Consider the following 27027-nt stretch of genomic DNA (forward strand, 5'->3'; position numbering starts at 1 on the left):
TTGCATTTTCCTACAGGATATTTTGTTGAGTCGCCTTACAATTGCAGGAATTGCGAATGGCACCAATAATGTATTGTCACACAAGCCCTCACAGGTTTCAGTTAAGCAGGTAGAGAATTAGCTCCCAGACAGTGGCTGGGTTGGATTCCCATGGTCAGCTCTGATGCAGTTAGTGTCACATGACATGAGGTGGAGGAAGGGTGCGTGTATATGATGTCAGAGCCACTGCATTAGAACATTCAAGGCAAATAAAAGCCCTGCTTCTTATTATCCTTACCATTCAAAATGGGGACATCACAAAAAGGTGTGGACTGGAGGACAGGGTATGATTAGATTGGACAAAGGTTGAACATGGCAGTGTGGGGAGATGCTGAAGGTTGGGTAAAGTTTGTATAGGGAGGCTGTAAAGGCTGATTATGTTCAGCTTCCGTGAGGGTCAAAGGAAACAGCTGTGAAAAGAAATTTAGAAATTTGCAGGTACTGGGAATCTAAAATAAAGACAAAGCTGAAACACTCAGCAAGCCAGGCAGCATCTGTGGAGAGTGACACAGTTAGCATTTCAGGCTGAAGATCCTAAATCTGAACTGGGAAAGAGCGAGAAAAACTAAATGGCGTTGCCCCAGGATGAAAAGCCTTTGAAATATGGACATTGGAGTGAAGTACCAGGACTACTAGCACCATGTGGGCCTACACTCATCAGCAGGCTGGGCATGGGATTTGTTCTATTTTGAACTAGCCTAGCCCACGCAACTCTATGACAAATTGGAGCAAAATTCATATGGTCAGAATTGAATTGTTTACTGGTGAGGACTCTCAACACCATGTCAAAAATCAATTTAATCCAAAATAAGAGATAACTTTAGCTTTTTTTTGCCACATATACACATACGTTGAAACATACAGTTAAATGGATCATTGAGCCGACCACCAGCATAGTCCAAGGATGTGCTGGGGACAGTCAGTAAATATCATTAGGTTTCTGTCGCCAAGATAGCATGCCCACAACTTACTAACCCTAACACATACGTCTGGGAAGAAACTAGAGCACATGGAAGAAATCCACACATTAATGGGGAGAATGCACAGATTTCTCACACAGCAATGAGGAGAACGCACAGACTTCTCACAGTAATGGGGAGAACACACAGACTATCACACAGTAATGGAAAGAACGCACTGACTTCCACAGTAATGGGGAAAACACACTGACTTCCACACAGGAATGGGGAGAACGCACTGAATTCTCACAATAATGGGGAGAACACACAAACTTCTCACAGTAATGGGGAGAACACACAAACTTCTCACAATAATGAGGAGAATGCACAGACTTCCACACAGGAATGGGGAGAACTCACTGACTTCTCACAGGAATGGGGAGAACACACAGACTATCACACAATAATGGGGAGAACACTCAGACTATCACACAATAATGGGGAGAACACAGACTTCTCACTCTGATGGGGAGAACACACAGACTTCCACACATTAATGGGGAAAACGCACAGACTATCACACAGTAATGGGGAGAATGCACAGACTTCTCACTATAATGGGGAGAACACAGAGACTTCTCACACAGTGATGGGGAGAACACACAGACTATCACACAGTGATGGGGAGAACACACAGACTGCTCACACAGTGATGGGGAGAACACAGACCTCACACAGTGATGGGGAGAACACACAGACTATCACACAGTGATGGGGAGAACACACAGACTATCACACAGTGATGGGGAGAACACAGACTTCTCACTCTGATGGGGAGAACACACAGACTATCACACAGTGATGGGGAGAACACACAGACTTCTCACACAGTGATGGGGAGAACACAGACTTCTCACACAGTGATGGGGAGAACACACAGACTGCTCACACAGTGATGGGGAGAACACACAGACTATCACACAGTGATGGGGAGAACACACAGACTTCTCACACAGTGATGGGGAGAACACACAGACTGCTCACACAGTAATGGGGAGAACACACAGACTTCTCACACAGTGATGGGGAGAACACACAGACTATCACACAGTGATGGGGAGAACACACAGACTGCTCACACAGTAATGGGGAGAACACACAGACTTCCACACATTAATGGGGAAAATGCACAGACTATCACACAGTAATGGGGAGAATGCACAGACTTCTCACTATAATGGGGAGAACACACAGACCTCACACAGTGATGGGGAGAACACACAGACTATCACACAGTGATGGGGAGAACACACAGACTGCTTACACAGTAATGGGGAGAACACACAGACTTCTCACACAGTGGTGGGGAGAATGCACAGACCTCTCACAGTGATGGGGAGAACACACAGACTGCTCACACAGTAATGGGGAGAACACAGACTTCTCACACAGTGGTGGGGAGAATGCACAGACCTCTCACAGTGATGGGGAGAACACACAGACTGCTCACACAGTAATGGGGAGAACACAGACTTCTCACACAGTGGTGGGGAGAATGCACAGACTATCACACAGTGATGGGGAGAACACACAGACTGCTCACACAGTAATGGGAAGAACACAGACTTCTCACACAGTGGTGGGGAGAATGCACAGACCTCTCACAGTAATGGGGAGAACGCACAGACTATCACACAGGAATGGGGAGAATGCACAGACTTCTCACAGGCAGTGGAGGAATCGAACCCCGATCTTCCTTTTATCTGATGCTGTAAAGCATTGCGCTGACCACTACACTACCATGGTATCTATCTTGCAACCATTTCCAAAACAGATTACTGACAGTAAATTAAAACAAGTAGTGATTTCAGTGTCAGGAATACAAGTGACAGCATCATTCCCCTTGGAGTATCGTGGGGAGGGCACAACTTTGGCTCAGCTCGGTTTCAGTAACTCAGCACTGGCCAGAAGGGCCCACAATGGAAATACCTTCATTCTTAGGTGTGGGATAATCACCAGTAAAGACTGCCCCACCATTGAGCACGTCTACATGGAACATTCACAGGAAAGCAGCATCCATCTGCAAGGACCCCCACCATCCAGGCCTTGCTCTCTTCTCACTGCCGTCATCAAGAAGCTGGTCTGGGAACCTCATGACCTGCACCACCAGGTTCAGGAACAGTTATTAACCCTCAAACATCACGTCCTGAAGCAGAAGGGCTAACTTCACTCACCCCATCACTCAACTGTTCCCACAACCTATGGACTCACTTTCAAGGACTCTAGATTTCATTATCTCAATATTTATTTCTTATTTATTTATTTATTTATTTATTCTTTTTGACTTTGCAGATTGTTGTCTTTTGCACATTGGCTGTTTGTCCTCCTTGTTGGATCTGATCTTTCATTGATCCTATGGCGTTTCTTTACATTTACTGTGAATGCCCCAAAGCAAATTAATCTCAGGTTGGTATATGGTGAAATAAGTATATGTACTTTGATAATAAATTTACTTTGAACTTTGGTGCTGAGACAGCGATCTTGTTGAATGACCATTCCGGGCATGGTGGGCAGACTGGCCTACTTCTTCTAGCATGTTCACTCCTGTTGAAACACCCGTCTCTAAGTCTCTGTGGAGTGAACCTTACAAAGTCAACTGGACCAGGAACAATACCGCTGTGTCTGAACCTGTTCAAGAACGTACCGGTTGAGCTACTGGCTACCAGCCATGGTTCTGGACTACTGATCGGAGACAAGAATTTAATGATTAACAAAGTGTGGATTTCTTTTAAATGCTAGTCCCAGTAATGTAAAGCAAGATGTTATAGAGTGTTATTAAAAACTCATTAATATTCATTAATGTCTTTAAGAGGAGGAAATCTACTGCACGCTGACCCACTCTGGCTTATACATGATTTTAAACCCATAGGTGTGTTTGACTCTTTACTGAAGTGTCTCTTTAATAAAAGATGGGTGTGTCTATTAGACCACACTGTAACTAACAGAAGACCACCCTGGGACTAATAGACAATTATAGGGATGAACGGACTTCAAAAAGGCATCTATTGTACCAGTGGCCGAGAAGAGCATGGTGACCTGCTTCAGTCATTATGTCTGGTAGTGCTTACATCAAACATCATGAAATGCTTCAAGAAGTTAGTTAGGGCATAAACCAACTCCGAATCAGAATCACTGACTTGCTTGATGTGAAGTTTATTGTTTTCCTGCAGCAGTACAGCGCAAAGACACTGTCAATTACAAGATAAATCAATAGTGCAAAGAAGTTAGTGTTCATGGGTTCAATGATCGTTCAGAAATATAATGACAAAGGGGAAGAAGCTCTTTCTGAATCATTGAGTGTGGGTCTTCGGGCTCCTGTACCTCCTCCCTAACTAGAAGAGAGCATGTCCATAAGATCATGAGCAGAATTAGGCTATTGGCCCATTGAGCCTGCTCTGTTATTCCATCGCGGCTGGTTTATGCTTTATTATCCCTCTCAACCCCATTCTCCCTATAATAGAACCATAGAACATTACAGCACAGAAACAGGCCTTTTGGCCCTTCTTGGCTGTGCCGAACCATTTTTCTGCCTAGTCCCACTGACCTGCACCTGGACCATATCCTTCCATACACCTCCCATCCATGTATCTGTCCAATTTTTTCTTAAATGTTAAAAGTGAGCACACATTTACCACTTCATCTGGCAGCTCATTCCACACTCCCACCACTCTCTGTGTGAAGAAGCCACCCCCCCAATGTTCCCTTTAAACTTTTCCCCCTTCACCCTTAACCCATGTCCTCTGGTTTTTTTTCCCCAAGCCTCAGTGGAAAAAGCTTGCTTGCTTTCACTTTATCTATACCCATCATAATTCTATATACCTCTATCAAATCTCCCCATCTTTGATGCCCCGACTAATCATGAACCTATCAACCCCTGCTTTAAATATACTCAATGACTTGGCGTCCACAGCCGCCCGTGGCAATAAATTCCGGGACGGTAAGGGTCCTTAATGATGGATGCCACATTCTTGAGATACCTTGACAGTGGGGAGGGCTGCCCTGTGATGGAGGTGCCGGGTCTACAACCCTCTGTGGCCCCTTTCGATCCTGTGCACTGGAGCCGACATCAAAGGCTGTGATGGAGCCAGCTGCATGCAGATCAGTTATTGATTAGTAAGGGTATCAAGGGTTACGGGGATAAGGCAGGAGAATGGAGTTGAGAGGGATAATAGATCAGCCATGATGGAATGTTGGAGAAGACTCAATGGGCCGAATGGCCTAATTCTGCTCCTATGTCTGATGACCTTATTGTCTCAGTCAGGATACCCTTCACTCCACACCTGTAGAGATGTGCAAGAGTTGTATCTGCTCCAATTTGCCTACAGCAGGTCAACAGTAGATGCAATTTCTCTGGCTCTCCACTCTGCTCTGGGCCACCTGGACAGCAGAAACTTGTATCAGACTACTGTTCACCAACTACAGCTTCTGCTGGTGACTTGCTCAACTGTTGAAGTCTTAATGGGCACTCTTCTGTTTCCTGACCTCAACAAAAGCATTCATACCTCCGGGCGAGAAGGTCATGGCTTGGAAACAAACCTGCAGTTAAAATTTGAACAAATGATTATGGGGAATAAGGAAATGGGTGAAGTATTAACAACTATTCATCGCAGAAAATATAACAAATGCTGCAGAATAACTAAGGGTCTAGTAACAATGAGGAGGAAAGTAGTATCAGTGAAAAGAGAGTAGTAGGGAATTTGAGGGAAATAAGTGTAGAGGAACTGCAGGTTGTGCTTCAGGACTCTGCATTGTGGTGTATTAAATGTTATAAAAATATGAGATGAAAGTCTGGACAATTCCAAATGACACTTGGTGAGCTCGCAGCATGTAAGGTGGCTGCACATTAAACACTGCAAGGTTTGTTAAATGTTTGCTAATAGTGGCTGGATTCTTTCTGCTATCAGGCACAGTGGCATAAAAAGAAAAGATCAAGTAGATTGTCTCTATGTTTGGGGATTGAAGACCTATTTCTTGAGGCACCCTTCCCTCACTTCTTGGAACCTCACCTCGAGTGAGGAATCGCAATCGAATGGTGCTTAGGACGGACATGGTGATTTTACGAGTCAGAATTCAGAGTTCCCCCAACAACTATGACAATCAAGTCCCCCTGACAACAGCAGTAAACAAGCGGAGACTAAGAATTGTGAGTCCTGAAATTTTTATAACTTACTACGTAGTATTTCATACAGTTTATTTGTGCCTTCTGTTCTATGATAATAAATTTGGCTTACAGTTACTTTGTTGTGCTTGTATGCTTATTACCACACTTCCTGGACACTCAAATTGTTTGGATCTTATAAACGCAGCCCATTACAGACTTGAAGGGATTTTTCTGCAGAGATCGTGGATGTGTTGGTGAACAAAACCAAACAGACTGGAAAGGAGCAAATGTAACATCTCTTTCAAAAGCAGAAGGAAATAGTTCAGTTAGTTCGACATCTGCCATTGGAAAATTGTGAAATCCAACATCAAAGATGTAGGAACTGGGCAGTTCAAATGTGACCATGCATAGTCAATATGCTTTTATAAAGGAATAAATCCTATTAATAAATCTAATTGTGTTGCTTTGGGGTTTAATTAAGGTTTGATCAGGGGAACGACTAAATGTAATATATTTGCATTGAATTAGATACCACACAGAAAGTGGCTCTGTGAAATAAGGAATAGAGGGATTGGGAGCAATATATTAACACAGATAGAGAAACAGAACAGGTCAAAGAAATAAACAGGTTGTCTTACATTGTCAGCCTTTTACTTAAGATATTAGTGATTTGGATGAAAAGACAGGAAGTAATGTATCCATGCTAACTGGTTAGACAGAGTGAGGTGTGAAGATGAAAGATGCGAGTACAGTGCCTATAAAAAGTATTCAACCCCCCCCCTGAAGTTTTCATGTTTTATTGTTTTACAACTTTAAATCATAGTGGATTTAATTTGGCTTTTTTGACACTGATCAACAGAAAAAGACTCTTTCATGTCAGTGAAAAGAGATCTCCACAAAATCAATTATGAATAAAAAACAAAATAATTGATCGTGCAAGTATTCACCCCTTTAATATGACACACCCAATCATCACCGGTGCATCACTGGGTTTAGAAGTCACATAATTGGTTAAATGTAGATCACCTGTGTGCAGTCGAGGTGTTTCAATTCATTGTAGTGAAAATACACCTGTATCCAGAAGGTCCACCTGCTGGTGAGTCAGTATCCTGTAAAAATTACATCATGAAGATAAAAGAACACTCCATGCAACTCCGTGAGAAGTTTATTGAAAAGCACAAGTCAGGAGATGAATACAAGAACATTACCAAGTCACTGAATATCCACCAACAACACACGCAGCTTACGGCAAGGTCTGCACACCATTGCAAACTTCAAAGCTAAGTGCAATGGTGCTGCCAACATCGCTGCCTCTCTCCCAGATGAGCTAAATCTTTTTTACACTCGATTTGATGTTGCCAACACTGAGCCCCTGAGGAGACCTACAGCTGATGTGACCTGCAGCCTGATCATCTCTGAGGCTGAAGTACTCAGCTGTTTCCAATGTGTGGACAGTCGCAAGGCTGCAGGACCGGACAGCATCCCAGGGTGGGAACTCAGAGTGTGCGCGGCACAACTGACATTTTAACCTCTCCCTCTCTCAATGTAGAGTGCCCTCCTGCTTCAAAACATCCACTATTGTCCCTGTGCCTAAAAAGACCAAGGTAACATGTTTGAACGACTGGTGTCCTGTTTCACTCACCTCAATAATAAGCAAATACTTTGAGGGGCTGGTCAATAATAACGAACCCAAAAACTGAGCAACTGTGCAAGAAAGGGATGAGTGAGGGAGGCCACCAAGAGACCGGTGCCAACTCTGGAGGAATTACAAGCTTCAGCGGCTGAGATGGGAGAGACTACACATTCAACAACTGTGGCCTGGGTGCTTCACCAGTCACAGCTTCATGGGAGAGTGGCAAAGAGAAACCACTGTTGAAAAATTCACATGAAATCTCAGCTAGAGTTTGCAGAAGGCATGTGGGAGACTCTGAAGTCATCTGGAAGAAGGTCCTATGGTTTGGTGAAACCAAAATTGAACTTTTTGGCCATCAGACTGAACGCTGTTTGGCAATAAGCCAAGCACCACACATCATCAAAGGGAAAAACACCCCCACCATGAAGCACGGAGGTAGGTGCATCAAGCCGTGGGGATGCTTCACTGCCGCAGTGGAAGGTTGGTGAAGGTAGAGGGTAAAATGAATGCAGCAGAATACAGGGAAATCCTGGAGGAAAACCTGATGTAGTCTGCAAGAGAACTGTGACTTGGGAGAAGATTTGCTTTCCAGCAAGATAATGACCCCAAGCATAGAGCCAAAGCTATACAGGAATGGCTTGAAAACAACAAAGTTGATGTCCTGGAGTGGCCAAGTCAGAGTCCAGACCTCAATCCAATTGAGAATTTGGGGCTGGACTTGAAAAAGGCTGTTCACTCATGATCCCCATGCAGTCTGACAGAGCTTGAGCAGTTTTGTAAAGAAGAATGGGGAAAAATTACAGTGCAAAGCTGATAGAGACCAATCAACACAGACTCAAGGCTGTAATTGCTGCCAAAGGTGCATCTACTAAATACTGACCTGAAGGGGGTGAATACTTATGCAATCAATTACTTAGTGTTTTATATTTGTAAATAATTTAGGTCACTGTAGAGATTAGTCTTCACTTTGATACGAGTCTTTCTGTTGATCAGTGTCAAAAAAAGCCAAATTAAATCCACTGTGATTCAGGTTTCCTCATGTTTGCACTGTGATTCAATGTTGTAAAACAATAAATCATGAACACTTACGGGGGCCGAGGGGGTGTGGGGAGACCTTTTATAGGCACTGCATATGACAGGGTGTAGACAGAATGATCAGCTGATTCAGTTTCCTGTATTTATTTATTGCATGTGTATTGAAACATACAGCCAGTTGCACCACCACCATTAACAACCAACACACCCGAGGATATGCTGGGGGCAGCCTGCAAATGTTGCTGCACATTCTGATGCCAATATAGCATGCCCACCATGTTCATCAGAACAACACAGCAAAAACAAAACAATAACAGCAATACAAGTAGCAGAAGCGGGTGGAACCATGAGGGAGGTGATAGGCAGCTGGGGGAGGGGGCAGAGTGACATAGGGATAGGGGAAGGGAGGGGGAGGGAATTACCGGAAGTTACTTCTACTATCCATTGTGTTTTCCCCTATTCCTTCTTCACCTTTCCTGCCTATCACCTCCCCCACCCCTTTATCTTTCCCCTTACTGGTTTTCACCTGGAACCTACCAGCCTTCTCCTTTCCACCCTCCTCCCACCTTCTTTATAGGGCCTCTGCCCCTTCCCTCTATAGTCCTGACGAAGGGTTCCGGCTCGAAACGTCGACTCATCGTTTCCACGGATGCTGCCCGACCTGCTGAGTTCCTCCAGCGTGTTGTAAGTGTTTCTCCCACGGTAATCTCTCCGCTCGCGTCCACGTCGAGACGCGAGTTGTTGTGCTCGCTCCACTCCACCTCTCGCCGTCTCATCAGCCAACCACTGTTGTGCCATCAGCGAACCTGATTCGGATTGAGCCGGGTCTAACAGTGCAGGTCCCAGCCCGAAACCTCGACTGCTTATTCCTCTCCGCAGACGCTGCCCGACCCGAGTCCTCCCCCGGCATCTTTGTCCGTTGCTTAATAAAAATTCATTCACCTGAAGTATCAATTTTCTCATCAGAGATGGTGCCAGATTTTTGCTTAGTTTTTATTTGAGTTCCAACTTCAGTGTTACCTTACCTTTTGTGTGAGAGTTTTTAAGAAAAATCGAGGCACCGCCTCACAAATGGGCAATTGTCTCTCTCCTTATTTAAGAAACATAAACCTTGCTAGGTTTCAATAGCGACAGTCAAATCCTCCGGGAATCCAAGGCTGCTCGCTTTCCCTGTCCTTGTGTGGAAACCAGTGCGGGGATTTAGTTTGGGAACCTGCCTGGGTCTTTTAAGAATGGACAGCATGAAAACTGAGACTGCACAGTGGAAAACGGCGGCGCACTCGCTACTTTCCCAGGCTCGGGAGTGGCGATCTGCCCGCCCCTGTAGGTAGGTACATTTACACGGCACTTCCGGCTGCGATTAGCCAGCTCCCCGGGTCTGCTCGCTCAGGTTACAGGTGTGGTAATCGGAAATATTCCGCGGAGGTGGGGACAGGTTCCACGCAGGGAAACAAGTCCTGGCAAATTAAAGTTTCGCAGCAGATTCCAGACCTCGGCAGGAGTACTCAGGGAGAAGAGGAGCAAAGTTTACGTTTAGTGAGTTCCTGCGGGTGAGTTTCTCTCGCCACCTTCGTCCGTGCGAGTGGGAATGACCGTGGGAGCGGGGCGAGTCGCACCGCCGCAAGGAACCGCACGGGCGGCCCCGCTCTTTTCTATGTTGTGGGTCACCGCAAGCGTTCTGTTATTTCCTCGTAAAGCAGCAAAACGTTCTTGAAAATGGGATTGATACCCGTGACGTGGTTGTGAGTTAATTATTAAATCTGCCTCTTTAGAGTGGACCCGTCTCTGTCCGAGAACTTGGCGGGGATGTCGATTTGATAGCCGGCGGTGCAGGGCGGGGAGACGTGTGTCTTCAGGTGAGAACCTTCTGTGAGTGCCTCTGCCAGTAACGTTAGTGACCGTATCTCAGTCCAACACTTCGGGAGTTCTGTGCTCTTGGGAGGATGGGGAAGCTGCAATGGTATGTGAAGATAAGGGGAGGGGGAAGTTTGGGGGAAAGGTTTAGAGGGGATCTGAATAAGTTTTTTACACCAACTGGCGCAAAATGCTGGAGGAACTCAGCGGACCCGGCAGCATCTATGGAAGAGAATAAACAGCCGACGTTTCGGGCCGAGGCCCTTGTCAGGACTGTTTAACACTCTCCATAGATGCTGCCCGGCCTGCTGAGTTCCTCCAGCATTTTTGTGTGTGTGTTGCTTTGATTTTCTCCTATATGCGAAAGAGCTTCCGGTCAAGACCATTCATCGGGACCGGGAAGGAAAGGTCTGGCCTATAACCTGCCAGTTTGTACTCCTCCTCATCCTGACCGAATCCCCTTCCTTTCCAGTCCTGATGAAAGGTTTCGGCACAAAACGTGGACTCTCCATCGATGCTGCCTGATTTGCTGATTTCCTCCCAATATTTTGTGTGTTGCTTTCGATCGCCAGCACCTGCAGAATGTCTCGTTGCCATTTTCATCCTGATGGTGGTTGCAATTTGGAAGGCATGGCCTGGGAGAGTGGTGGAAGTGAGGCCTTTTCAGTGCTTTGAGTGTAGAAGACTGCACTTTGAATTACCGAGGCACTGGAAGCTGGTCCATGGGTTTAGTGCAGAGGGTCAGCATGGCCATTGTGGGCTGAAGGGCCTGTTGTTTTGCTGTAAAATTTTTGGGGAGGGGGTGGCATCTGTGACCTGGTATCTTCTATACTGGAGGTTAATCAGTGATTTGGAGATAAGTTATTGCACATTATGCACCTGGCATTTAGGGCAGCAATGAAGGTCCTCCATCTCTGTCTATTCTTGGCCACTCAGATGTAGAAGGATTCTTCATTGCTGTCTCCATAACAGTTTTGTTTGACCAGTTAGGGTTATTAGCTCTGAGCCGAACCTCTGGTACCAGAGGGTCAGTAGACCGCTCCTAGTCTCGCCTCTAACCTTTGACCCGTTTGGCATGGGTGACCCTACCAAGAGTCAAAGCACAGAGCCCTGAGTCCAACCAGCATGGCTCTCCAGGTCGTTGGGGTACAACCCTCCAAAACATGACAAGGTTGCGGTTCTCTTGGAAGATAAATGGAGATGAGAGGTTTATTAGTAATGTAGTACTCTGTACGTTGACTCTATCACAAAGGGGCTCAGCCCAAAATGTCAACTGTACTGCTTCCTATAGATGCTGCCTGGCCTGCTGCGTTCCACCTGCATTTTGTGTGTGTTGCTTGAATTTCCAGCAGCTGCAGATTTCCTCGTGTTTGCGTTTTTAAATCAAATCAATATTTGGTCTGACCACCCCTCGCCTTTAAAGCTGCATCAGTTCTCCCAGGTACCCTGTTGTGCAGTTTTATAAGAAAAACAGCTGGTAGGTTGTTCCAAGCATCTTGGAGAACTTGCCACAGTTCTTCTGCAGACTTTGGCTGTCTTGCTTGCTTCTGTCTCCAGGTAATCCCAGAAAGCCCCGCTGATGTTGAGATCAGGGCTCCATGGAGGCAATACCATCTGAAATTATATAAAAATAGAGGGTGCCTAAGGTGTTTGCGCAGTACTGTATGACTAATGTTAATTTAGTTTTATTTATGTGTGTGATATGTACCTTTGAACACACTGAGTCATCTGCAGGCTCCCAAGATCACAAGAAAATAGGAGCAGATGTAGGCCACTTGGCTAGTCCAATGTGCCAGATCCATGTAATCCTCAAGACACTGACCTTTCAAAAAAAAAATCTACTTGAAGCACTGCTGTTTGGTAGAGAATTCCTGAGATTTACTACTGTAAATGGATTTACTACTTCCAAAGAAGCCTCCAAGAGGACCACAACCTTGTCGTAGGGTTTGGAGGCTTGTGTGCCTTAATGTCCCAGAGAGCCTTGCTGTCTGGAGGCAGGGCCTTGTGGTTTGTCTCTTGGTGGGGTCACCCATGCCAAACTGGTCAAAGGGTAGAGGCCTGACCAAGAGCGGTCTACCGATTTGGGAGCTCAGCTCAGGGCTAGCAACCCTGACTGGTCAAAAAAGTTCTTGTGGAAACAGCAATGAAGAACCTTGCACCTGTGTGTGATGGTATGGTCAAACAGCTGGAGGATCTTCTTTGTTGTCCTTGATGCCAGCAGCATAACAGGCAGTAAGTTCCAAAGAAGAGGAAGAGAATTTTCCATGGTATCCAGGCCAAGGTATTTACTTCTGGACTGTTATCATGAGAGTAGCAGATTAAGGCCATCGATATTGCATTAAAATCCGGAACACAGTGTACAGAGGACTGGGAGTTTTTCAAGAACCAAGAGGCTGGAAACAAGGAAGTAAATTCTGAGGGAGAACTGGATGTGTAGTAAGAGGGTGGCTAAGGTACATGTGGGATTTCTGGAGAATGAGATTAGGCTATTTATGGCAGGCAATAGCAAATAAATTAAACTCATTATCTGTTTACATTTTCATGGTGGAGGGTGCTGCAACAATCCAAGATTTGGTGGATAGACTGCTTTCAAACAGCATGGAACAACTTGTTAGGTTGTAACGTGAGGGGTGAGGTGCTAGACAATAGGTGCAGGAGTAGGCCATTCAGCCCTTCGAGCCAGCACCACCATTCACTGTGATCACAACTGATCATCCACAATCAGTATCCAGTTCCTGCCTTATCCCCATAACCTTTGATTCCACTATCTTTAAGAGCTCTATCCATCTCTTTCTTGAAAGCATCCAGAGACTTGGCCTCCACAGCCTTCTGGGGCAGAGCATTCCATATATCCACCACTCTCTGGGTGAAAAAGTTTTTCCTCAACTCCGTTCTAAATGGCCTACCCCTAATTCTTAAACTGTGGCCTCTGGTTCTGGACTCACCCATCAGCGGGAACATGCTTCCTGCCTCCAGCGTGTCCAATCCCTTAATAATCTTATATGTTTCAATAAGATCCCCTCTCAGCCTTCTAAATTCCAGTGTATACAAGCCCAGTCGCTCCAATCTTTCGACATATGACGGTCCCGCCATCCAGGAAATTAATGAATGGGATTAATGGAGGGCAAGTCACTGGGACCTGATGGCCCCTGGCAAGAGTTTTAAGGGAAGTGGCTGTGAAGATTGTAAAGCCATTAGTACATGGACAGAAAAGAATCTGCAGATGCTGGAACTTCAGAGTAACACATGCAAAATGCTGGAGGAACCCAGCAGGCCAGGCAGCGTCAATGCAAGAGAGTAAACAGTCGAGGTTTCGGGCCGAGACTCCTTCATCAGGACGGGGGGAAGGAAAGATGAGAAGGTGGGGGCAGGGGGCTAAGAAGTGCAGGGTGAATGGAGATAGATGAGACTGAGAGGGGGAGGGGCTGAAGTAAGGAGCTGGGAAGTTGATCGGTGGAACAGATAAAGGGCTGGAGAAGGGGGAATGTGACAGGAGAGGGCAGAAGACCATGGAAGGAAGGGAAGGGGGAGGAGTACCAGAGGGAGGAGGTAGGCAAGTATGGAGATGATGTGAGAAAGGGAAATGGGAATGGTGAAGGAGAAAGGAGGGTTGTCCAGTTACCGGAAGTTCGAGAAATCAATGTTCGTGCCATCAGTTTGGATGGAATGTAAGGTGTTGCTCCTCCAAATTGAGCGTGGCCTCATCTTGACAGTAGAGGAGGCCATGGACTGACATGTCAGAATGGGAATGGGAAGTAGAATTGAAATGGGTGGTACCGAGAGATCCCATTTTTTCAAGTTAATGGAGCATAGGTGCTCAACGACGTGGTCTCCCAATTTCCATCGGGTATCAGTGATTGAACAGGAGGCCACACTGGGAACACCGGATACAGTAGGTGACCCCAGCAGACTCACAGGTGAAGTGTCTGCTCCTCTGGAAGAACAGCTTGGGGTCCTGGATGATAGTGATGGAGGAGGTGTAGGGGCAGGTGTGGCATTTGTTCCATTTGCGAGGGGTAAGTACCAGGAAGGAAGGATAAATGGACAAAGGAGTCGTGAAATCTGCGGAAAGCGGAGAGGGAAAAATGTGTTTGGTGGAGGGATCCCGTTGGAGATGGCAGAAGTTATGGAGAATTATGTGCTGGATGCAGAGGCTGATTGGGTAGTAGGTGAGGACAAGAGGAAACCTATCCCTGGTGGGGTGGCGGGAGGGTGGGGTGAGGGCAGATGTGCATGAAATGGAAGAGGTGTAGATGAGGGCGGCATTGATGGTAGAGGAAGGAAAGCCCCATTCTTTGAAGAAGAAGGTCATCTCATTAGTTCTGGAATGAGAAGCCTCATCATTCGTTCTGGTGTTGCCTGGATTTTCAGCATCCGCACATTTTCTTGTCTTTGTGTTACTGAACTTCAGGTGGTTACAACAGACTGGAAACCTTGAAACGTGACACCCTTGTTCAATAGGAAGAAGACATAAAGGAACAATTTGTAGGCTTGTTTCTGTAGGTTTAATACCTGATAGCAAGATAATGGAATCCATAACAAAGGAAGAAATGGCCAGTCATTTGTAGATGCTTAAAGCAATCAAACTATAATCAACGACTCTCATCACCTCATGCCGTCTTCTCAGGCTACGTCACACTACGCCAGATAATTTTGAAAACACCGGTTTCGAGTAAAAATGACAGGCGTCCACACTAAGCGTTTTTCAAGATATCTCTGTCCACATTAGACGGATATTTGGGCGAATCTCCTACTGGGCATGTGCAGAAAACAAGTGAAGAGGAAACAGTATACTTGGTGCGCATTTGTCCAGTCGCGGAGTAGAAAAATTTAAAAGGAATTGCTCTTGGCTCTCGCGCAGGAGGACTTAAAACTAAAAAAAAACAAATACTGGAGTGTATGGGGGCAACCGACAGGGAGTTCACGGACAGTATGACCCGGCTGACGACGAACATTGAAAAACTGACTAACTCTGTTGCATTAGTAAAGTAACTTGTTAAATGTATAAAAACATGTCTGCATCAGTGTTATCGTATTTCCATACAATGTTACATTAGGCTGTTACACATCTATTGTCAGAGAAGTACTTGCATAAGTAGGTAAACCACCTTGGTTCTTGTTCCTCCAAAATATTCCGCATGGAATTTAAACTGGAGGTGGCGGAGGGTGTTTTCTGTCCTTACCTTCATACAAGCAAGGACAGAAAACAGGGCAAAGTGAGTATACTTATTTATTCAGTAAGCTATGGGTCAAAGTATTTGGTGAGTACATTTCTAACCCTTCTGGCTTCAGTCTTGTTGCCGTCTGTTCTGAAATTGTTAGGTTCTGCGAAGCGCAGAATCAAGTATCGCTGTGATGATTGTACGCTCCAGTATCAATTGTTTGGTGACAATAAAGTAATAATAATAATAAAACAATGAAATGCTGGGCTGCCGCCATCTGTTCCGGCACGTCATGACAGCGGTTTTAAAAAGCTCCAGTTACCCCGTACACACTGCAACGGATAGTGGGCGTTTTCAGATTTATTCACTCTGGAGACCGTTTCTGAAAATCTCCGTTTTTGGGAGCTGAAAACGCCGTTTCAGTGTGGACGGAAGGTCAAAACAAAAAGAAGAAGCTTCATTTTCAAAATTATCTGGCGTAGTGTGGACGTAGCCTCAGTACTATCATCAGGGAGGAGATACAAGAGGCTGAAGATGCACACTCGATATTTTAGGAAAAGCTTCTTCCCATGTGCCATCAGATTTCTGAATGGTCCATGAACACTACCTCTCTAATTAGCTCTTTATTTATTGAATATTTTGTAACTTGTAATTGTTTTTCTGTCTTGCACTCTACTGCCAGAAAACAACAAATTTCATAACATTGGTCGGTGATGGTAAACTTGATTGCATCTCTGACCAAGTCAGCATGACTTGTGAAAGATGAAGAGTCCTGGTCTGAAACGTTGACTCTTTATTCCCATCCACGGATGCTGCCTGACCTGCTGAGCTCCTCCAGCACATTGTGTATATTGCTCTCGATTTCCAGCATCTGCTGGTGTTGGTGAAAGAAAAGTCATGTTTGACAACTGTGCTTGGATGTTTGGAGGACATAATAAGCAGAATTGAGAGAGGGGAATCTGTTGGTGTAGTTGTGGAGTTTCTACATGTCTTGGTGTCTGTAATTTGAATTTTCAGAGGGCATTGAATAAGCTTCCATGTAGAAGGGTGGTGCTTGAGAAAAGTGCCCAGTTAATATTGTGTTACCGTGGACTGAGATCAGTAGATGGAGAGAAGAGATGGATTTTTTTTTGCTGGAAGGATGTAACTTGTAGAGTGTCCGAAGGATCAGTTCTTGACCCTCAATCTTCATTGATGATCTGGAGGAGGGGTCAGAGTGTAAGATGCACAAGGTTGCTGATCACACTGGGGTCGGTTGGGTGGTGAGAGACAGAATGCTGTGATGATATTGCAACCTCACAACAGTATAGACTTGGCAGGTAGAGTTTAATGTGGGGAACTGTGAGAGCTTGCCCTTTGGTATTTATTTTTGTCATTTTATTAGCTTTATTTGTCACATGCACATCAAAACATACAGTGAAATGTGTTGTCTGCATCGTCGACTGACACAGTCCAGAGACTGTACTGGGGGCAGCCCACAGGTGCCACCATAAGAACATAAGAAATAGGAGCAGGAGTAGGCCATCTGGCCCATCGAGCCTGCCCTGCCACTCAATAAGATCATGGCTGATCTGTCCATCTACCTGCCTTTTCCCCATAACCCTTAGTTCCCTTACTATGTAAAACCTTTCTAACTGTTTCTTAAATATATTTAGTGAAGAAGCCTCAACTGCTTCCCTGGGCAGAGAATTCCACAGATTCACCACTCTCTGGGAAAAACAGTTTCTCCTCATCTCCGTCCTAAATCTTCTCCCCTGAATCTTGAGGCAATGTCCCCTAGTTCTAGTCTCACCTAACAATGGAAACAACTTTCCTACTTCTATCTTATCTATCCCTTTCAAAATTTTGTATGTTTCTAAAAGATCCCCTCTCACTCTTCTGAATTCCAGAGAGTGTAGACCCAGGCAACTCAACCTCTCCTCATATGTTAACCCCTTCATCCCTGAAATCAACCTGGTGAACCTCTGCACTGCCTCCAAAGCCAGTATATCCTTCCTCAAGTATGGAGACCAGAACTGCACACAGTACTCCAGGTCTCACCAGTACCCTGTATCATTGCAACATGACCTCCCTGCTCTTGAATTCAATCCCTCTAGCAATGAAGGCCAACATTCCATTTGCCTTCTTAATAACCTGTTGTATCTGCAAGCCAACGTTTTGCAATTCATGAACAAGCACTCTCAAGTCCCTCTGCACAACAGCATACTGCAATCTTTCACCATTTAAATAATAATCTGCTCTTCTATTATTCCTTCCAAAGTGGATGATCTCGCATTTACCAATGTTGTACTCCATCTGCCAGGCCTTGGCCCACTTACTTAACCTATCTATATCCCTCTGCAGACTCACCACATCCTCTGTACAATTTGCTTTTCCACTCAGTTTAGTGTCATCAGGAAATTTTGCTGCACTACACTCAGTCCCCTCTTCCAAATCATCAATGTACCCGGTGCCAACATAACATGCCCATTTCCTAACCCTAGCCAGTATGTCTTTGGAATGTGGGAGGAAACCAGAGCACTCAGAGGAAACCCATGCAGTCCTGAGGAGAACATATGAGCTCCTTGCCGACAGTGGAGGGAATCGATCCCCAATCAGTGATCATCAGCACAGTAGAGCTTGGCGCTAACCATTACGCTACTGAGCTGCCTGTGAAGAGAAATCAAAATGGAAGATATTATCTAAAGAGGCAGAGAATGCCAATGAACGAAATTCCAAGGAATCCAGATGTGATCGTGCATGAAGCACAAAGTTGGGGGCAAGTGCCGGTTAGTAAGTTAAACATGCAGGTTCGGTCCCCTTACTTCAAAAAAAAAAAAAAATAGGAATGCTCGCATTGGAGGCAGACTGGAAGAAATTTGCTTGACTAATTCATGAGATCAGATGGTGATCCTCTCAAAATCAGCTTAAAAAAAATGTCAAGTCTGTATTCTTCGCAGTTCAGGGAAGTGAGAGGTGAGCTTATTGGAACAAAAGATACTGAGGAGTCATGGTAATGTTGATGTTTCCATGTTCCTCAGGTGTTCATGAAGGGCAAAGTTTCAGGGGACTAGAGGCGTGTCTTCTATTGGTCTTCTCGCTGTGACGAGAGTACACATAGATTAAGATGTTAACTGTCCTGTGCTGGCACCAGTGGGATCAGCAGTTGGTCTGCCACCTGTCTTCAGGAGAGAGAGAGAGATAAGGAAAACAATGGAGCAGCATTTGGAGATGTTAATGAAGGAAGGAGAGCTGTCAAGATCGGCCCCCCTTTGAACCCTGAACTGTTTGAAGTGATGGACAGGCGATACCCCAGCAGGGGGATAAAAAGGGACAGGTTCGCTAAGGCAAGACACACACGACACCCCGAAGTAACGAGACCCTGGAAGTGGTGCGTCTCCCACAAGTCGGTGGGAGGTTTTGGAGGACTGGTCGCGGGACCAAGCCATAGATGCACAGGGTGGAAAGGTACGATCGGCGGGAACCTGGTGTGTGTCCGCCCTTGCCTGGGTGCCAGGTTCACCACAGAGAAACGATGGTATCTGGAAACGGAGGGGTCACGGTCGGTGACCTCAGAAGACATCACAAAGGGCTCGCCCGAAAGCTGACTGTGAAGAATATCGAAGGTCTGTGTGGAAGCCGTTTGAATATTCATTTGTTTTTGCTCTCTCTCTCTCTCTCTCTCTCTCCTCCCCCCCCCCCCCACTGTCCATCTCCCACGGCAGCGATTACTCTGAACTGGACTGAACTCCATTGAACTGAACTTTGCGTCACTTTGAAACTGGTCATTTACCCCTAGACGACGATAGAGCTTGATTGATCCTGTTACCCTAATTCTGTGTACATGTGTGTTTATCATTGCTGAACTATTGCATTTATTATCCTTTTGATTAGAGTACTGTGTTGCTTGTTTCTTTAATAAAACTTTCTTAGTTCTAGTAATCCAGACTCCAACTGAGTGATCCATTTCTGCTGGTTTGGCAACCCAGTTACGGGATACGTAACATCGCCAATAGTGGTGGCTTTTTGGAATTTGCTACACTGGAGGTCACTGGAGTAGATATATTTTTGAAAGATCAGGAAACTGAGAGCTGTGGGAGAAGTGGCACTGGAGTTAAAGCTTGAGGTAGATTAAGCCTTGGATAGGCTTGAGGGGACAGACAGCCCTATTATTGGTCCTAAATCCTTATATTCTATGTTCCGTCAGTTGTATCTGTAAGATAATTGAGGCATCTATACACGAGTGGGATTGTGGTTGCCTCCATTTCAGTCCTCACCAAATCCCCATGCCTATGTACTTTGTTGTGGAGGACTTTGGAGGTCAATTAATGCAATATCTCTGGTCTAAGAACTGAGGCTAGTTTTGATTATTGGGTGTTCCAGGATATTGCATTCATATTGAATGATGGAAGAAGCTCTCCCCAAATGGCTGGACCGCTTAGGAACAACTTCTTCCTCTCTGTCATTGAATTTCCTAACACTACCTCATTATTCCTTTTAAGGCACTATTTATTTTGTAGTCCATAATAATTCTGTTTTCGTACCGTACTGCTGCTACAAAATAACAAATCTTGTAACAGTGTTAATAAACCTGATTGTGATGTGATATTTGTTTTCTGAATCGCAGAGGAAACCCAGCTATGAGGAACTTTGTATGACTTGCATCAGCTTTCCCGAGGGAGCATTGAATATACTGTACAGTGTGGTGATAATTACTGGGATTCCTCATACCACGACCACACCTGGACAAGATCTGCGTGGATCAGCTCAGATTCAACCAGACCAGGCCAAAGTTCTCGAGCCGGCCTGCGACTTTGGACTGCTGGGATCTGTAATGATCAGAACCGTCTGAGCCAAGTGTTACTAACACTGAGGGGCAGCGTGACAGGAGTTGTCCGCAGCAGCGATGGAACAGCTGCAACGTCTTCTAGTCCTTACCCTACTGGGTATAGCAACGTCTGGCAAGAGCTTTGCAGGTTCGTGTTCATGGGCTCCTCGCCTTTGGAGTTTGGGATATTGGGAAGGGGAGGGAGGAGATGAAAGGGAACAGCCCAAAACTCATTTTTAAAAGGGAGTGGAGATATTGAGATCTACTCTGATCCTCTGGGGACTGCAGGGAATTGGGTGGAACAGATGTCTTAGAGCTACCACTGATGGTTTCTGCCTGTCACTTCTGGATATGTCACTGACTTGTTCATGGTGATTTATCAACGCTCCATTGTTGAATCACATGAGGACCAGGTTGGTAGAAGGTGAGTAAGGTTACCTTTGGTTCCTCCTCAGAATTCCTCCATTATTCTGTAGGTCTGCTGTGTTCCACTGGCCTGTAAAGAGAAGTTATTATTTTTGACCCAGGGGAATAGGTTCAAGATGCTGCTGGCCTGTGTGGCCATTCATTGAGGATGAAGTGAAGTGACTGAGTGAGTGGGTATCCTGAATGTCGTGGGTCACAACTGTGCAGACTCGGGGCAAACATTTTGGTCGTCCAGAGTAGCAGCCCCAAACATTGACAGGTCAACGAAGAGCAGAGTACTCAGCCAATCAAGGGTCACCTTCGTTGTCTTCAGCCTCCCATTGCGAGCACTCGATCACGCCCTGCTTCTGGAGGATAGGCTTTGCTGCAGGATCCTGAAACCAAATCTTGCTGCTAAATCGTAGACCCCTGAGTGACTTCCCCCAGCTCTCTGTAGCTCAGATGGACATTTCTTCCAACCAGGTGGCAAGCACACATGGGCACCCTCTCTCAGTGCCCTGCTTACACCCTCCACCACCCCCCAACCCACCTTCCACACTCCCTAAATCACAGACACACTGTCATCCTGCACTGGTCACATTTATAGTTTTATTGCAGCTGTCTCACGTATTTGTGTGACTGCTTGTTTCATTATGATGGTGCCAGTAACATTATAGTCTTATATAACATGCACCTCACACCTTGTCAACTGCTTTTCAATCTATTCTGTGACCTTGTGTGCCGGATCGTAACTGTAAGTGCTGCTTGTGACCGTATGTACTGTGTTTTACACCTTGGACCCAGAGGAACGATGTTTCATTTAGCCGTATGCATGTGTGTGGTTGAACGACCATAAACCTGAACTTGAACTCACCATCGGAGATGATCTTTGTGTCCTCGCTGACGACGAGAGCAGTACCAGAAGGTTGAAGGGAGGGCAAGTATTATTCCCTTGTTTGAGGAAGTTAATCAGGATAACCCTGGGAATTGTAGATCCCTGAGTCTTGGTAGGTGTACTGGAGAGGATTCCTAGAGAAAGGAATTGCGAGCATTTGGAGAAGCATAACCTGATTAGGGATGGTGAGTAACCCCCTGGTTTAACCCTAGACTAATAACGGGACACTTTACAATGACCAATTACAACTGATACATCTTTGGACTGTGGGAGGAAACCAGAGCACCTGGAGGAAACCCTTGTGGTTGCAAGGAGAAAGAACACACTCCTTACAGACAGCAGCGGGAATTGAACCTGGGTCGCTGAGGCCGTAAAGCGTTGTGCTAACCACTACGCTACCACGCCTCCCCAAGATGATCGATGACACAAAGGTTGGTGTTGTGGATAGTGTAGAAGGTTTTGTTGGCTACAATGATTGGTGTGCGGATGCAGAGCTGGGCTGTGAAATTGCAGATGGAGTTCAGCCTGGAAAAATATGAAGTGATTCACTTTAGAACATCAAACTTGAAGAGTACAAGGTTAATGGCAGGATTCTTAGTGTGGAGGCCAAAGGGGTCTTTAGGTGCACTCCACAGATCCCCCAAGGTTACTCTATAACTTTGACGGATATATGGATGTAGACTCCAAGTTGACAGGGTGGTGAAGAAGATGTATGATGTGTTTGCCTTCGTTAGTCACACGACTGAGTTCAAGACCTGTGTAGTAAAGTTGCAGTCCTATAAAACCCTGCTCAGACCACACTTGGACCATTGTGTTCAGTTTTGTTGGTCTCATTTTGGGAAGGAGGTGGAAGTTTTAGAGAGGGTGCAGAGGAGACTTTCCAGGGCACCGCCTGGATAAGAGAACATGTCTTATGAGGAAAGGTCGAGGGAGCTAGGAGTTTTCTCTTTGGAGTGCAAGAAGAGGAGAGGTGGTTTGATAATGGAGCACAAGATGATAACAGGCATAGATCAAGTGGATAGCCAGCTCCTCCTTCCCAGGGTGAAAATGGCCAATACAGGGGGGCATGATTTTAAGGTGATTGGAAGAAATTATAAGGGGTTGTCAGAGGTAGTTATTTTATTACAGAGTGGTGGGTGTATGGAACATGCTGTAAGGACTGCTGGTAGAGGCAAATACATCAGGGACATTTAAGAGACTCTTAGGCACATGGATGAAAGAAAAATGGAGTGTTATGTGGGAGAAAAGTATTAGATTGATCTTGAAGTAGATTAAAAGTTTGGCACAACATTGTGGGCCCAAGTACCTGTATGGCACTATGTTCTAACTCACTGGAGATGAGAAGCAGGATTTATCTGATTGGTGATGGGAATTGACTGCATCTCACTCTCACTTCCTGATGACTGTGGGCTCAACTTCCATTCAGGAGGCTAGAGTACAGGCTGGGGTGCAGCGCAGGGGGTGCCACGGTGTCAGATGGGCTGTCTTTGAATCTGACGTTAAACTAAGACCTTCTCCATGCTCTCAAGTGATGTGAATGAGCCCTGGTTTAAAGGAAGCAGCTCTGTTTTCCCTGAAACAGCCTCCCCGGAAACCTAAAAATAGTCACAAGCTGATCTTGTCCTTCATATTATTTACATTACAATTGTGGCTTGCCTATAAAATTTCTTCATGAGCTATTGAGAACTCTGGAATTTCCTTAAAAAGGAGTGAAGGGTGCTATAGAAATGCAGGCCAGTCTTGTTGCGAAGGGAGGAGTCTGTGTTGTTTCAGACCTCTCTGGCGTGCTGTTGCATGGAGAAGCTTGGCAGAGGTGTGAGGTTCAGCGAATAATTAAACCCGGTGTACAAAGTGTACGTACAAAGGTGACTCCTGATGTGGAACCGCTGTAGTGAGTCAACAAGTTCAGGGCAGGAGGGAGCAGAGTCTGAGGGAAGAGAGGAGGAAGTATTTTGCCACATTTCATATGATTTTCTTAAATTATAAATAACTCAGGTTGTTAACTAGCTGACATAATCCATTGTGAGTTGTTTAATGTGACCTGCGTGATGGTATTAGCCAGCCAGTGGTATGGTGGCATCAGTACCGGACTTTCAGGCGAGTGGTCCTGGGTTCGAATCCGGCCGGCTCCTTGTATCCTTGCTGGGTTGAGCATCGAGCTGGCAACTTGGCTTCAAAAGAACCAGACAAAGTGCCCCCCCGATGTGCCACAAGGCACAGAGAGGATTAACGCGTGGTGGCATTATCCTCACCTAGAACTTTGAACAGGTGTTTTGTATATATTGACATTCAGCACAGAATAGGACTTCTGGCCCTTTGAGCTGCACTAACCAGCAATCCCCTGATTTAATCCTGGCGTAATCGTGGGACAGTTTACAATGACCAGCTGGCCTGTGGGAGGATACCTGAGCAGACGGACAAAGCCCACAAGGTCACAGGGAGAACGCACGAGGTCACAGGGAAAACCCATGAGGTCACAGGGAGAAGGCACGAACTCTTTACAGGCAGTGGTGGGAAATGAACCCGCGTCACTGGTACTGTAAAGTGTTATGCTAACTGTGCCATCCTGTTTCACTCTGAGCTGCCCATCTGGAGTCTGTTCGTGGGTTTCCAAAGACATATGGTTAGAGTTAATGAGTTGTAGGCCCGCTTGCACTAGAAGCGAGGCGACAGGATCCTCGGGCTGTGTCGATCGTTGATGCAAACCGACACATTTCACTGTGTTCCGATGTACGGCTGACAAATAAAAGCTTAAAGCATTGACTGCAGTTCCTCAGGGCAGTGACCTGGTACTGGAAGAGAACATGCTTGCTGCTTGCTATGGGGTAAGGTAGTCTGAGCGAGTGACTGTTATAATGTTTACGGGGGCCACTGTGAGTTAGTGGTGGGGTTGAGTGTTCGGGCTATTGAACTGGGTTCCCGACAAGAGGGCTGCCTCGTCACTGATTGTGTCGAGCTGTCTGTGCTATCAAAGCAGTTTTATTATCAAAGAATGTATAAATTATACACCTTGACATTTGTCTGCTTACAGGCAGCCACAAAGCAAGAAACCCAATTTTTTAAAAAAGACCAAAAACCACTGCACAGAGAAAGGGAAAAAAACGCACAAATCGTGCAAACAATCGAAGCAAGCCAACGGCATTCCAAACCAGACTGAGTCCCAGATCCGGTCCCAGAGAAACCGGAATAAGCCCAACCCTCATCCCAACTCGTCACACCAGTGCCCAATTCTCCAAACAAGTGGAAAGTATCCTAGTAAGCGCCCTGATGCGAGTGGGAAAATTGGAAGTAACTAACATCGAAGATCCTCACCATCTGGGCTGTGGCATCTTCTCCCAGCTACCATTTGGCAGCTGAAGTCCCACAATCTCACATTTGAGAATGATTACTTCCCTTCAACCATTGAGTTCTTGGACTAACGTGCACAACTGACCACTGTATTAGCATTGCTCCAACATTGACTACTTCTGTTCTAACGTGTTCTTTCTTGTAAAGATCGTGTTTAATTTGTGTTTTAGTTATTTTTTTTCTTGTGAATGCTGCTTATTTGATCCAATGTATCTGTGATGCTGTAGCAAGTTTCAATAGGTACATTTAATGTCGGAGAAATGTATACAATATGCATCCTGACATTCTTTTTCTTCGCAACCATCTGTGAAAACAGACGAGTGCCTCAAAGAATGAATGACAGTTAAAGTGTTGGAACCCCAAAATCTCCCCTCCCACACACAAGCAGCAGCAAAGCAATGACCCCCCTCCCCCCTCCCCTCTCTCCACCCCCCCCCCCATGGTTGATTGCAGGAGAGTGTGCAGGGGTGTCAGGGGTACTTCGTTACAGAGAGAACAACACCCTGCCGGGGTAGCGATACAGTCAGATACATCAGGAAAATTTAAGAAGCTCTTAGATAGACACACGGATGATAGAAAAATGGAGGGTTTTGTTGGAGGGAAGGGTTAGATTGATCTCAGAGCAGGTTGAAAGGTTGGCACAACATTGTGGGCTGAAGGGTCTGTACTGTGTAGTAAGTTTCTGTGAATAATAAGATTGAGATTGATGTAGGATTTGTGTAAATGAATGGTTGGTGCAGACTCTGGGCCACGGGGGCTGAATCTCGGACTCTGATGCCTGTCGACCCCTCCTTGATTCTCCCACAGTCTGGTACTCCTGCACAGGGAGAGATTTAATCGGTTTATTATTGACAAATGTACCAAGGTTCAGAGTTAAAAACTCATCCTGCATGTCATCCTACAAATCAACTCATTACAACAGGGCAGTGAGATAGTACAAAACGGAACAATAAAGCACAGAATAAAGGGCTTGCAGGTCGACCGTAGGCGCAAGGTCACAAGGAAGTAAATTGTGAGATCTGGTGCATCCAAAGTAAATTAAGGCAAAGATTTCCAAATCCTCTCAATATTTGCAAAGGCAGATTTTAATGTAGGAGAGCCGATGATCGAAGAGGAGGTGAGTAACTGCCAAGAGAAATTTGCGGCTGTTTGGCGATTGTTTTGTTGCTGGCGGTGGTGTAGTGGCGTCAGCGCAGAACTTCAAAGCGGATGGTCTGGAGTTCAAATCCGGCTGCAGAAATATCTGTGCAGAAGAAAAGCCTGGCAATCTACTTTGGTATCTTGCCACGAAAACCCCATGGACAACTAACTACACCATCCTTTGGGTCACCAAGGGTCGACAATGACTCGACGGCTCTCAGCAACAACAATAACTACCAAATGGAACGGTTGTTGTTTGCACTGGGTGTGTGTGATAGTCCATGGTATGTGGGTGATTGCACCTTAGTAGGGCAAATGCAGGAAGACACAATACAGCACAGTGTTGCTGAGCAGAGAGATCTTGGGATCCAAGTTCACAGCGAGTGGTTAAGAAGGCTTACGGAATGTTTGCTTTCATTGGTTGAGACACTGAGTTCAAAAGTCAGGAAGTTATGTTGCAACTTAAAGCTCTCTGGTTAGGGCACATCTGGAGTATTGCGTACAGTTCTGGTCACTTACTATCGGAAGGATGTTGAGGCTTTGGAGAGGGTGCAGAAGAGGTTTACCGGGATGCTGCCTGTTTTAGAGGGCACGTGCTATCACGAGAGGCTGGATAAACTTGGGTTGTTTTCTCTGGAGCGCTGGTGGC

General features: G+C 45.7%; 1 protein-coding gene and 1 long non-coding RNA gene across 5 annotated transcripts in view; one reads left to right on the plus strand and one right to left on the minus strand.

Moving 5' to 3' along the window:
• Positions 1-5432: 5432 nt before the first annotated feature.
• Positions 5433-10473, minus strand: LOC140191199 (uncharacterized). The gene is made up of 3 exons (XR_011883783.1): positions 9793-10473; positions 7126-7208; positions 5433-5534 (listed from the first exon to the last, which is right to left on the minus strand). It is a non-coding gene; the product is annotated as an uncharacterized lncRNA (long non-coding RNA).
• Positions 9225-27027, plus strand: part of crb3a (crumbs homolog 3a) — a 28024-nt gene continuing 10221 nt past the window's right edge. Inside the window, exons 1-3 of one of the 4 annotated variants that reach the window (XM_072248360.1) lie at positions 9225-9451; positions 10540-10623; positions 20390-20738. In XM_072248360.1, the coding sequence (XP_072104461.1) occupies positions 20669-20738 (70 nt within the window). In that variant the 5' untranslated portion in view covers positions 9225-9451; positions 10540-10623; positions 20390-20668. The other 3 variants (XM_072248359.1, XM_072248361.1, XM_072248362.1) reach the window with 3 other exon arrangements.

The sequence above is a fragment of the Mobula birostris genome, chromosome 32 (genome assembly GCF_030028105.1).
Source record: "Mobula birostris isolate sMobBir1 chromosome 32, sMobBir1.hap1, whole genome shotgun sequence".
Classification (NCBI taxonomy): domain Eukaryota; kingdom Metazoa; phylum Chordata; class Chondrichthyes; order Myliobatiformes; family Myliobatidae; genus Mobula; species Mobula birostris.